Here is a 14423-nt window from a genome sequence, read left to right as displayed (position 1 = left end):
TTGGTAGGTGATCAAATACTTATGTCATGCAATACAATGCAAATTAATTACTTAAAAATCATACAATGTGATTTTCTGTCTCTAACAGTTGAAGTGTACCTGTGATAAAAATTACAGACCTCTACATGCTTTGTAAGTAGGAAAACCTGCAAAATCGGCAGTGTATCAAATACTTGTTCTCCCCACTGTATGCTTAGGGTCATTGTCCTGCTGGAAGGTGAACCTCCGTCCCAGTCTCAAATCTCTGGAAGACTGAAACAGGTTTCACTCAAGAATTTCCCTGTATTTAGCGCCATCCATCATTCCTTCAATTCTGACCAGTTTCCCAGTCCCTGCCAATGAAAAACATCCCCACAGCATGATGCTGCCACCACCATGCTTCACTGTGGGGATGGTGATCTCAGGGTGATGAGAGGTGTTGGGTTTGCGCCATACATTTTCCTTGATGGCAAAAAAGCTCAATTTTAGTTTCATCTGACCATAGTACCTTCTTCCATATGTTTGGGGAGTCTCCCACATGGCTTTTGGTGAACACCAAACGTGTTTGCTTATTTTTTTCTTTAAGCAATGGCTTTTTTCTGGCCACTCTTCCGTAAACCCCAGCTCTGTGGAGTGTACGGCTTAAAGTGGTCCTATGGACAGATACTCCAATCTCCGCTGTGGAGCTTTGCAGCTCCTTCAGGGTTATCGCTGGTCTCTTTGTTGCCTCTCTGATTAATGCCCTCCTTGCCTGGTTCATGAGTTTTGGTCGGCGGCCCTCTCTTGGCAGGTTTGTTGTGGTGCCATACTCTTTCAATTTTTTAATAATAGATTTAATGGTACTCCGTGGGATGTTCAAAGTTTCTGATATTTTTTTTATAACCCAACCCTGATCGGTGCCCCTTGCTTAGTGGTGTTGCAGACTCTGGGGCCTTTCAGAACAGGTGTATATATACTGAGATCATGTGACACTTAGATTGCACACAGGTGGACTTTATTTAACCAATTATGTGACTTCTCAAGGTAAATGGTTGCATCAGATCTTATTTAGGGGCTTCATAACAAAGGGGGTGAATACATATGCAGCAGTACTTTTCCGTTATTTATTTTTTTCATTTCACTTCACCAATTTGGACTATTTTACATGAAATCCAAATAAAAATCAATTTAAATTACAGGTTGTAATGCAACAAAATAGGAACAACGCCAAGGGGGATGAATACTTTTGCAAGGCATTGTATGTCAAATCTAAAACCAAGGGAATTGTATCTGTTGCAAAAATTGTTGAAGATACAAACAAACCCTTGAATATTTGTGAATCATGGAATAATTACTTTCCAGTACTAGAGGGAGACATTGAAACTATGTGGAGGAACATACAGGGAGACATTGAGTGGGAAACTATGTGGAGGAACATACATTGAGCATCTCGGAACCCTAGTCACCAAACAGTTCATTTCAACTTAATTCATAGAACTTGCGCTATTCCACACAAAATATATAAAATGTCTTTAGCACCCTCCCCTTTATGTACCTTCTGTTCACAGAAGGCCATCGGCTCATTTATGCATGTAATGTGGAATTGTCCTCAAGTTGATTGTTTTGGAAAAAGATCACTTTATCCCACAATATTCAGAGTCTGTATCGCTGCTTGGTACGGCAATTGCACCATCCGCAACCACAGGGCTCTCCAGAGGGTGGTGCAGTCAGCCCAATGCATGTACCATGTTATTGATAATGATTATCATGTGATATGGACGTTCGCTGACAAAGTACAGTGAGGGAAAAAAGTATTTGATCCCCTGCTGATTTTGTAAGTTTGCCCACCGACAAAGAAATGATCAGTCTATAATTTTAATGGTAGGTTTATTTGAACAGTGAGAGACAGAATAACATAAAACAAAAATCCAGAAAAACGCATGTCAAAAATGTTATAAATTGATTTGCATTTTAATGAGGGAAATATGTATTTGACCCCCTCTCTAGAACTAGAAAGATTTCTGGCTCCCAGGTGTCTTTTATACAGGTAACGAGCTGAGATTAGGATCACACTCTTAAAGGGAGTGCTCCTAATCTCAGCTTGTTACCTGTATAAAAGACACCTGTCCACAGAAGCAATCAATCAATCAGATTCCAAACTCTCCACCATGGCCAAGACCAAAGAGCTCTCCAAGGATGTCAGGGACAAGATTGTAGACCTACACAAGGCTGGAATGGGCTATAAGACCATTGCCAAGCAGCTTGGTGAGAAGGTGACAACAGTTGGTGCGATTATTCGCAAATGGAAGAAACACAAAAGACCTGTCAATCTCCCTCGGCCTGATGAGACCAAAATCGAGTTATTTGGCATCAACTCAACTCGCCGTGTTTGGAGGAGGAGGAATGCTGCCTATGACCCCAAGAACACCATCCCCACCGTCAAACATGGAGGTGGAAACATTATGCTTTGGGGGTGTTTTTCTGCTAAGGGGACAGGACAACTTCACCGCATCAAAGGGACGATGGACGGGGCCATGTACCTTCCATCAGCCAGGGCATTGAAAATGGGTCGTGGATGGGTATTCCAGCATGACAATGACCCAAAACACACGGCCAAGGCAACAAAGGAGTGGCTCAAGAAGAAGCACATTAAGGTCCTGGAGTGGCCTAGCCAGTCTCCAGACCTTAATCCCATAGAAAATCTGTGGAGGGAGCTGAAGGTTCGAGTTGCCAAACGTCAGCCTCAAAACCTTTATGACTTGGAGAAGATCTGCAAAGAGGAGTGGAACAAAATCCCTCCTGAGATGTGTGCAAACCTGGTGGCCAACTACAAGAAACGTCTGACCTCTGTGATTGCCAACAAGGGTTTTGCCACCAAGTACTAAGTCATGTTTTGCAGAGGGGTCAAATACTTATTTCACTCATTAAAATGCGAATCAATTTATAACATTTTTGACATGCGTTTTTCTGGATTTTTTTGTTGCTATTCTGTCTCTCACTGTTCAAATAAACCTACCATTAAAATTATAGACTGATCATGTCTTTGTCAGTGGGCAAACGTACAAAATCAGCAGGGGATCAAATACTTTTTTCCCTCACTGTGTTTGTCATTTGTCCAATGCTGTTTATTCTGCCGATTTATTGAATACATCATTTTTTTTTAAATCCTCCCATCAGGCACTATTCCCAGCCACAGATAACTGCTTATCGTTGGAGAGACAGTTCTGGAATTTGCTGGAAATGACTCTCACACACACCGTCACACACACGTACTCATACACACACCGTCACACACACGTACTCATACACACAACTTCACACACACGCACTCATACACACACCGTCACAAACGCACTCATACACACACACACACACAATGGAACATTATCCAGAGCATGCCCCTGTGTGTTGCGTGTAGAGTTATGGGTATTATCAGTACACAGCACCTAATAAAGGAAATTCTGATAATATAATATTTAGCAGACGCTTTTATCCAAAGCGATTTACAGTCATGTGTGCATACATTTTCACGTATGGGTGGTCCCGGGGATCGAACCCACTACCCTGGCGTTACAAGCGCCGTGCTCTACCAATTGAGCTACAGAGGACCACAAAACCTACATAACCCATATTTTTTATTTTCTTATTGCAACAAAAGTAATGTGTAGTTCCAGTAGTTAGCTACACCAGTAATGAACTAGTGAAAACACCACCTAGATTGGAATTTAGTTCAACTACCACCAAGCTACTGCAGATTGTAGTTAGTTACATTACTAGTTGAATTACATGTAGTTCACTACTCGCCAAGACTGGTTATTTTCCTGTGAGGGACATTAGCAGAATATCAGCTCCTTTGACATAGTTATATTATTCATAGCAGGAATTAACGTAGCAGGTTAGGAGAATTAACGTAGCAGGTTAGGAGAATTAACGTAGCAGTTTTGGAGAATTACCAGCAGGTCAGGAGAATTAACATAACAGGTTAGGATAATTAGGTTAAGTTTAGGGTTAGGCTTAGCTAAAATGCTGTACTCCATCTAGCCACAACCGTGGAAACCATCAGTTCAGAGAAACTATCAGTTCAGAAAAACCATCAGTTCAGAGAAACCATCAGTTCAGAAAAACCATCAGTTCAGAGAAACCATCAGTTCAGAAAAACCATCAGTTCAGAAAAACCATCAGTTCAGAGAAACCATCAGTTCAGAGAAACTATCAGTTCAGAAAAACCATCAGTTCAGAGAAACCATCAGTTCAGAGAAACCATCAGTTCAAGAGAAACCATCAGTTCAGAGAAACCATCAGTTCAAGAGAAACCATCAGTTCAAGAGAAACCATCAGTTCAGAGAAACCATCAGTTCAGAGAAACCATCAGTTCAGAGAAACCATCAGTTCAGAGAAACCATCAGTTCAGAGAAACCATCAGTGACACCACACCAGTATTCCTAGAGGTTTATATTTTGAGTGACAGGGGTTAACAGATAAAACAGCAGTCAGGTAGACAGTTATAAAAGTAACAGGGGTTAACAGAAGATGGATTCAATTCAAGATGGTTGTGGTTTTGAAGAACCCTCAAAATACCATTCCATGAATGAGTCAATGCATGGTAGAATACGCCCAGTCTGCAGATGAATACATGTTATTAAACCCTCATTGAGTTTGACTTGTTTGTGTCAGACATATTGTATAGATGACTATTGTGATTCAAGGATCAAGATCTTTCATATTACAGGCTATGATGACCAGGCAATTATTCAGCTTCACTTGTAGTAAATGGTACTTAGCTTTAGTCATCTGCCAACGAAGTGGGTAAATAAAGAGGATATAATCACCTAATTAAAACGTATTTATTAAAATATAACCAATAAATATAAAGAATGACAATCGCTATACAAAAACCAAATTAAATACATATTATTTAAATACTCTTCACATATTCAGTGATTTCCTTTCTTATTAACAGAATAACTTTATCAATAAGTAATTCAGCTTACATTCACCAAATGAATGAGCAAATTACTTTTCATTCACAGGGAATCACAGGGCGTGATGAGTGTGATGGAAGGAGTCAGGAGCAGGAGGGTAAATCACTGAATACAGAGTTTATTCCTTTCCGTCACAGTTGCGCTGGATAGCGACACACAAACACAGGCACATGGGGAAACTCTCTACCCTGGCAATCACGGTACGGAAATACTCCAAACGATATACAAGCATAGGGGGAATAAATCTACCCCGGCAATACAATAAGAGAGTAGCTCACCCACACAGACAAGGGAGCAGAGGGAACACTTATACACAGACAAGGGAGCAGAGGGAACACTAATACACAGACAAGGGAGCAGAGGGAACACTTATACACAGACAAGGGAGCAGAGGGAACACTAATACACAGACAAGGGAGCAGAGGGAACACTAATACACAGACAAATGAGGGGATGAGAACCAGGTGTGTGCGATTAACAAGACAAGACCAGTGGAGTGATGATAATGGGAGCGGCAGTGGTTAGTAAGCCGGTGACCACGAACGCCGAAGGAGGAGGGGATGCAGCCTCGGTGGAAGTCGTGACACAGGGAATCAAATTAAAATCATTCACAGGGAATCAAATTAAAATCATTCACAGGGAATCAAATTAAAATCATTCACAGGGAATCAAATTAAAATCATTCACAGGGAATCAAATTAAAATAATTCACAGGGAATCAAATTAAAATCATTCACAGGGAATCAAATTAAAATAATTCACAGGGAATCACAGGGAATCAAATTAAAATCATTCACAGGGAATCAAATTAAAATCATTTACAGGGAATCACAGGGAATCAAATTAAAATAATTCACAGGGAATCAAATTAAAATCATTCACAGGGAATCACAGGGAATCAAATCAAAATCATTCACAGGGAATCAAATTAAAATCATTCACAGGGAATCAAATTAAAATCATTCACAGGGAATCCAATTTAAATCATTCACAGGATTTCAGACAGTTACTCTCTTTCCATTCTTCTTCATACCACTCACTCACCCTCCCCTCCATTCCATTCCTTCATTCCTCCCTCTCTCCATCCCCCTTCTATTTTTCCCTCCCTCTCTCTTTCCCTCCCTCCATCCCTCATTCTTCATGTTTTGGTTACTGGTGACAATCAATCCCAGCATTCCATGGTTTGGCTCCCCCCTCCTCCCCCTTCCTCCCCCCCTTCCTCCCCCTTCCTCCCCCCTCTGGCTCCCCCCTCCTCCCCCCTCTAGCTCCCCCTCCTCCCCCCTCTAGCTCCCCCCTTCCTCCCCCTCTAGCTCCCCCTTCCTCCCCCCTCTAGCTCCCCCCTTCCTCCCCCCTCTAGCTCCCCCTTCCTCCCCCCTCTAGCTCCCCCCTTCCTCCCCCCTCTAGCTCCCCCTTCCTCCCCCTCTAGCTCCCCCTTCCTCCCCCCTCCTCCTCCCCCCTTCCTCCCCCCCTCTAGCTCCCCCTTCCTCCCCCCTCTGGCGCCCCCTTCCTCACCACTCTTGTGACTCCAAGACACGGCTGGACAGCTGTGTGTGTGTGTGTGTGTGTGTGCAAAGCTGTCATCAAGGCAAAGGGTGGCTACTTTGAAGAATTTCAAATATAAAATATATTTTGATTTGTTTAACACTTTTTTGGTTACTACATGATTCCATATGTGTTATTTCATAGTTTTGATGTCTTCACTATTATTCTACAATGTTAGAAAATAGTACAAATAAAGAAAAACCCTTGAATGAGTAGGTGTGTCCAATCTTTTGACTGGTAGTGTATTTACCCCCACTCTTTCTCACAAGACCCCACTGCACTGTCGGGGCCTGTAGGCTGTTTTCCCTTGTGGAGGGCAAGCCAAGTTTTTCCATTGTCACATCCCATTCCCATCGGAATAGAAGGTTTACTAAAGTCAAAATGGCTGAATTATACCATTTCCTGTTCCATTCTTCCTCGTTTCCCATTCTCCAGTGTTCCATTCTCAATGATCTTTGTTTTATATCATGTTCCTGAGGACTTTAGCACATTTCCATTTGAATCGGCAACATCTAATCCATCTCCTCTACATTGTCCTTCAGGGCATGTGTTATACAGTACAATCCTTTGTTCTTATTCTTGTCCATGTTCTCTTGGTCCTCCAAAAAATTTAACCCATAAAGCACCTGTATTCGTCTTCAGTGGGCACACGGCTCATTCCTAGTCACAGAACCAAACGTCTCTGTTTTCCTCATACATAGTGCTTAGTGTGTTTGTGGCTGTGTCCCTTCTGGGCACCCTTACTGTGTTTGTTACTGTGTGTGTGTTGTGTGTCGTGTTGCTCTCCCTGAAGAGTGTGTAGTCCTCATAGCCCCCATATATTTCAGATAACTGGGGAGCAGGTCACCACCAGGCTCCATCCCTGCTCCCGACACCGGGTCCACATGACTCTCACTGGGCTTGGCGTAGCTGGCCTCGCCCATGGGTAAATACAGATGGCCCTTCTCCTGGTAAGGCGGAGCTCGCTGCATCTCCATCTCCAGCCCTGAAGCCCCAGGCCGGACTCGGACCCCGGCTATGCCAGGAAAGGTGTACTGCTCCTGGGCATAGCGTTTCTCCAGGTGGTGGGTGATGGCTAGCTGGAAGAGGTGGAGGAGCTCTACCAGGTTGAGAAGGAGAGAGACTCCAGCGATGGCCTGGGTGTAGATGGTGAAGATGGTCTTCTCCGTGGGTCTGGAGACGAAGCAGTCCACCGTGTGAGGACAGGGGTCCCGCACGCACTCGAACCGGGCCGGGACCACGAAGCCGTAGAGGTACCATAGTCCGACGATGAAGCCGACCTCCAGGAGGATCTTGAGGAGGATGCTGGCGGCGTAGGCAGTGAGGAGACGGCCCTTCAGCTGAGGAGTCTCTTTCCCTCCTTTCTCCTCCTCTACTTCTAGCTCCTTTTTCACCTCCCTCTTCTTCTCCCCATCCTCCTTTACCCCTCCCCTCTCTCCTCCCTCACCACCACCCTCCTCCGTCCTCTCTTCCTCATCCTCCTGCTTGTCCTCCTCCTTCGCAGCCCTCATTGCCACATACCCAAAATAAAAAATTGTCGGAGTGGAAACAAAAATCACCTGGAGGACAAAATACCGGAAATGTGATATGGGGAAGGCTTTGTCGTAACACACGGCGGTACATCCAGGTTGCCTGGTATTACAGACGAAGTTGTCCTGTTCGTCGTCCCAGGCTGACTCTGCGGCGGTGCCCAGGACCAGCATGCGGAACAGGAAGAGGACAGTGACCCAGACACGGCCCACCCCGGTGCTATACTCCTGCCCTTCCTCCAACAGGTGCTCCAGGAAGGACCAGTCAGCCCTGGACATCCTCTGTCACCTGGGGGGGGGGGTAAGCAAGTAAACACATGAAAATACACATATACAGGTATGAGATGTTAAGTCTCCATACACAGACGCAAAGGCTTGCTTTCTCTCTATCTCTCTTTCTAACACTCACACACATACTCTCTCTCTCTTTCTATCACACAGACCGGTGAAAGGAGGTGAAACATCTGTGAATACAGGCTAGGAAAATGTGTGTGCCATCAAACATCATGTTTCTACATTATACAATGTAATAACACCTCTTTCAATTTTTAAACACCTTTGCTTTTTTTCTAACTCGGTTTGTGACTGAACTGACATCTCGTTGTGATTTTAAAAACATGTTATTTCGTAAGAACATGCCTTGAGTGATCTAACTTCTAACTCTGAAGGTTTGTAGAATAATATAAGGTTTTACTAGAGATGATGTGTGACAGACAGAACACAACGTAACACCCCTTACTAACCTTCTCACTCACCACGCAACCCATGTACGGTGTTTGGTCTTAAGGTCTGATATCATACAATAAACAATGAAACCCCAGCAATAGAATAAACAAAAATATGTTACTTTAGTCTTTCTGTCTGGATCATATTACGCAACACAGCTGTGTTTCAACGTATGAATTTCATTAGTGTTATATGTTTGGGTCATTTAGCAGACGCTCTTATCCAGAGCGACTTACAGTAGGAAATGCATACATTTTCATACTTTTTTCATACTGTTATATCATATTGATTTGATAAAAAATTCCTATATTTCTTAATTGCGTGCAGGTCTTTAGATGTTGTACACATGAAATTGTGAAATCTATGTGATGACTTTGAATCAACATGGAAAATTTTTAGTTGACAACTCAACCAAATGTAAATCAACACGACCGTCATGTGCCCACAATGCCATAAGAATACATAAAAAAAAGACCAGTTTGGAATAAAAGCGATCCATTCTTACCTTTCAGTCGTAAAGTTGGGTTGTTCTCTTTGTTGACTTCTCCTCAGTACTCCTACTCCGTAGTTAAGTGGTCTGTTCCGCAGGCGGTGGGGTGCGCTTCTTTAACCAGCACCCCAGTCGGAAAAAGTGGGGAGAATTTCCCAATGCATTTTATTGGCCTGCCCACAGGAACTTGGTCCAGGAAAGGGAATGGATGAATTCTAAAACATTTATCTGTTCGCTGCGCTGCGCTGCACACCACCACCGACCTCCTAGATGGACTGTCGATAATGAAGGGTTTATTTGTTGGAAGTACTCAGCTAGAATAAGTGACAGTGCTAAAGATATCAACTTGTAGGCCTATCTTATCAAAGTTGAGGAACAGGTATAAAGCTTTCAAAACGGTCTGTTCAACAGTAGATTGGACACATATTATTGTATTTTCATTTAAGTTTATTAATTTATTCAATACCTATGAAGTTAAGAGTTATCAACTCGTTTCGTGCAGTTTCCCGTAAATCCACAAAATGGCGCCAGCCACCGCTTTTTCTAAGAAGATGACGCACGAGCGGAATGATCTGATTGCTCCATTGATATGGTTCAATGAGCGGTTGAACCATTGATGCTGACAAGGAGAGACACGAAATCAGTCCAGAAAATAGATCAACATCATCAGACAGAGCCTAGGACGATATTTATTTTCTTTGGATAAGATATCAGACTATTAAAACCCCCTATATGGAGACTGTTTAGTGACAAAAAAATAAGGGGTTAAATACACTACATGACCAATAGTATGTGGACACCTGCTCGTCGAACATCTCATTCCAAAATCATAGGCATTCATATGGAGTTGGTCCCCCTTTGCTGCTATAACAGCCTCCACTCTTCTGGGAAGGCTTTCCACTAGATGTTGGAACATTGCTGCGGGGACTTGCTTCCATTCGATTAGGCCTGGCTCACAGTCGGCGTTCCAATTCATCCCAAAGGTGTTCGATGGGGTTGAGGTCAGGGCTCTGTGCAGGCCAGTCAAGTTCTTTCACACCGATCTCGACAAAACCATCCCCAAACTGTTGCTACAAAGTAGGAAGCACAGAATCGTCTAGAATGTCATTGTCTGCTGTAGCGTTAAGATTTCCCTTCGCTGGAACTAAGCGGCCCGAACCATGAGAAACAGCCCCAGACCATTATTCCTCCTCCACCAAAATGTGACGAACTGACTTGTTGGAGAGGCGGCATCCTATGACGGTGCCACGTTGAAAGTCACTGGGCTCTTCAATAAGGCCATTCTACTGCCAATGTTTGTCTATGGAGATTGCATGGCTGTGTGCTGAATTTTATACATCTGTCAGCAACGGGTGTGGCTGAAATAGACGAATCCACTCATTTGAAGGGGTGTCCACATACTTGTGAATATATAGTGTACATGAAAAAATATATATATATATAAATATCCTGATCTTTCTTATATCTCTCAGATATAGGACAGGCACTTCAGAACAAACTTCCTTTAGATAAACCCAGCTTCGACAGGGTTTAGACCCTTTTTGGGTTAAAGAAACCAATGATCTCTCTGAGTTTAATATCGCTAGCTGTAGCCTAAGGAAAAACATTTACAACACAATCAGGAATTGGCGCAAGGCCAAATGCAGAGGAGGCACAGCCTCCACTCTGCATGCTTAACATTGATATAAACTACAGCCTCATCTTAATTAGCAAATTGATTACTTAGAATTACTAACATAAACACACGCCCTTGGTGTGGTAGTATATATAATGAATCTAAGCATCTATTTTGGCCATGATAAAGACCAGACGAAGTGAGAGATGCGGTCAGTGTTTGCATTTTGAAAGATAAATGGCCCTGCAGCCGAATTTAAAAGGAGAGCAAGAATCGTGAGATGAAAATATATATCCATATTATTTTCCATAGGCCTAGTATTAGTTTCTCTAATTGATGATGAAGCATTGCAATATACCCCTTTCATTAGGCTATTGTGGCAGACTGTCATTCAGCGCTGCTTGTGAACAGAAGGGGAGTCTATCGCTAGCTGCTAACACATCAAATATAATTGACTTCTTCTGATGTAACAGTCTGTAAATGAATGAATAGAAAGCAGATGATGTCGAGGATGTAGAATATTCTACAGAAGTGAGGCGCTCTCACACCATAAGGCTACTGGGGGCATTGGCTTTGATCAGACGGTGAAATAGATGTCTCAAATGCCACCCTGTTCCCTGTGTAGTGCACTAGTTTAAACCAGGGTCCTGGTCAAATGTAGGGCACTACATTACATAGGGAAAAGGGTGGCATTTGGAACGAAGTCATAAAGCTGTGAATGCCTTGCATTCTAAACGAGAATATTATGCTATTATTTAGAGTTAGTGTGGTGGTCTGAATGGTGTGGTGGTCTGAATCATGTGGTGGTCTGAATGGTGTGGTGGTCTGAATGGTGTGGTGGTCTGAATGGTGTGGTGGTCTGAATGGTGTGGTGGTCTGAATGGTGTGGTGGTCTGAATCGTGTGGTGGTCTGAATCGTGTGGTGGTCTGAATCGTTTGATGGTCTGAATCGTGTGGTGGTCTGAATCGTGTGATGGTCTGAATCGTGTGATGGTCTGAATCGTGTGATGGTCTGAATGGTGTGGTGGTCTGAATGGTGTGGTGGTCTGAATGGTGTGGTGGTCTGAATGGTGTGGTGGTCTGAATGGTGTGATGGTCTGAATGGTGTGGTGGTCTGAATGGTGTGGTGGTCTGAATGGTGTGGTGGTCTGAATCGTGTGGTGGTCTGAATCGTGTGGTGGTCTGAATCGTTTGATGGTCTGAATCGTGTGGTGGTCTGAATCGTGTGATGGTCTGAATCGTGTGATGGTCTGAATCGTGTGATGGTCTGAATCGTGTGATGGTCTGAATCGTGCGATGGTCTGAATCGCTTGATGGTCTGAATCGTGTGGTGGTCTGAATCGTGCATGGTCTGAATTGTGTGGTGGTCTGAAACATGTGGTGGTCTGAATCGTGTGGTGGTCTGAATCGTGTGATGGTCTGAATCGTGTGGTGGTCTGAATGGTGTGGTGGTCTGAATGGTGTGGTGGTCTGAATCGTGTGGTGGTCTGAATGGTGTGGTGGTCTGAATCGTTTGATGGGCTGAATCGTGTGGTGGTCTGAATCGTGTGGTGGTCTGAATCGTTTGATGGTCTGAATCGTGTGGTGGTCTGAATCGTGTGATGGTCTGAATCGTGTGATGGTCTGAATCGTGTGATGGTCTGAATCGTGCGATGGTCTGAATCGCTTGATGGTCTGAATCGTGTGGTGGTCTGAATCGTGCATGGTCTGAATTGTGTGGTGGTCTGAAACGTGTGGTGGTCTGAATCGTGTGGTGGTCTGAATCGTGTGATGGTCTGAATCGTGTGGTGGTCTGAATGGTGTGGTGGTCTGAATGGTGTGGTGGTCTGAATGGTGTGGTGGTCTGAATGGTGTGGTGGTCTGAATCGTTTGATGGGCTGAATCGTGTGGTGGTCTGAATCGTATGGTGGTCTGAATCATGTGGTGGTCTGAATCGTTTGATGTCTGAATCGTGTGATGGTCTGAATCGTGTGATGGTCTGAATCGTGCGATGGTCTGAATCGTGTGATGGTCTGAATCGTATGGTGGTCTGAATCGTGTGGTGGTCTGAATCGTGTGATGGTCTGAATCGTTTGATGGTCTGAATCGTTTGATGGTCTGAATCGTTTGATGGTCTGAATCGTGTGGTGGTCTGAATCGTGTGGTGGTCTGAATCGTGTGATGGTCTGAATTGGGTGGTGGTCTGAATCGTGTGGTGGTCTGAATCGTGTGGTGGTCTGAATTGTGTGGTGGTCTGAATCGTATGGTGGTCTGAATCATGTGGTGGTCTGAATCGTGTGGTGGTCTGAATTGTGTGGTGGTCTGAATTGTGTGGTGGTCTGAATCGTGTGGTGGTCTGAATCGTTTGATGGTCTGAATCAAAGGTTGTTAAGTGTGTGTGTTTGTGTGTGTAGGCGAGAGAGGGAAGGTGGGGGGGGGGTGGGGGGGAGTGTGTGAGCGAGAAGGAGAGAGAGGGGGGTGGGAGAGAAACAGAGAGAACGATTTAGTATTTGAAAACTCAGGCACGTATCATCTGATGCATTAGAACTCTGTGAAATAGTTTTAATAATGCATCATACCCTCACGAACATCTGAAGATGTTTCACTGATAATGTGTTTTAATAATGCATCATACCCTCACGAACATCTGAAGATGTTTCACTGATAATGTGTTTTAATAATGCATCATACCCTCACGAACATCTGAAGATGTTTCACTGATAATGTGTTTTAATAATGCATCATACCCTCATGAACATCTGAAGATGTTTCACTGATAATGTGTTTTAATAATGCATCATACCCTCACGAACATCTGAAGATGTTTCACTGATAATGTGTTTTAATAATGCATCATACCCTCACGAACATCTGAAGATGTTTCACTGATAATGTGTTTTAATAATGCATCATACCCTCATGAACATCTGAAGATGTTTCACTGATAATGTGTTTTAATAATGCATCATACCCTCACGAACATCTGAAGATGTTTCACTGATAATGTGTTTTAATAATGCATCATACCCTCATGAACATCTGAAGATGTTTCACTGATAATGTGTTTTAATAATGCATCATACTCCTCATGAACATCTGAAGATGTTTCACTGATAATGTGTTTTAATATGCATCATACCCTCATGAACATCTGAAGATGTTTCACTGATAATGTGTTTTAATAATGCATCATACCCTCATGAACATCTGAAGATGTTTCACTGATAATGTGTTTTAATATGCATCATACCCTCATGAACATCTGAAGATGTTTCACTGATAATGTGTTTTAATATGCATCATACCCTCATGAACATCTGAAGATGTTTCACTGATAATGTGTTTTAATAATGCATCATACCCTCATGAACATCTGAAGATGTTTCACTGATAATGTGTTTTAATAATGCATCATACCCTCATGAACATCTGAAGATGTTTCACTGATAATGTGTTTTAATAATGCATCATACCCTCATGAACATCTGAAGATGTTTCACTGATAATGTGTTTTAATATGCATCATACCCTCATGAACATCTGAAGATGTTTCACTGATAATGTGTTTTAATAATGCATCATACCCTCATGAACATCTGAAG

The 14423-nt window shown here is 43.1% G+C and overlaps 1 protein-coding gene across 1 annotated transcript; it reads right to left on the bottom strand.

Annotated features, from left to right (window-relative positions):
* Window positions 1–6691: 6691 nt before the first annotated feature.
* Window positions 6692–9310, bottom strand: LOC121585692 (gap junction alpha-6 protein-like). The gene is made up of 2 exons (XM_041902018.1): window positions 9243–9310; window positions 6692–8300 (listed from the first exon to the last, which is right to left on the bottom strand). The coding sequence occupies exon 2, from the start codon at window positions 8288–8290 to the stop codon at window positions 7235–7237; it is 1056 nt and encodes a 351-aa protein (XP_041757952.1). The 5' UTR covers window positions 8291–8300; window positions 9243–9310; the 3' UTR covers window positions 6692–7234.
* Window positions 9311–14423: the final 5113 nt, after the last annotated feature.

Source organism: Coregonus clupeaformis, chromosome 17, assembly GCF_020615455.1.
Source record: "Coregonus clupeaformis isolate EN_2021a chromosome 17, ASM2061545v1, whole genome shotgun sequence".
In the NCBI taxonomy this organism is placed as follows: Eukaryota; Metazoa; Chordata; class Actinopteri; order Salmoniformes; family Salmonidae; genus Coregonus; species Coregonus clupeaformis.
This window is presented reverse-complemented; position numbering and strand designations above follow the sequence as displayed.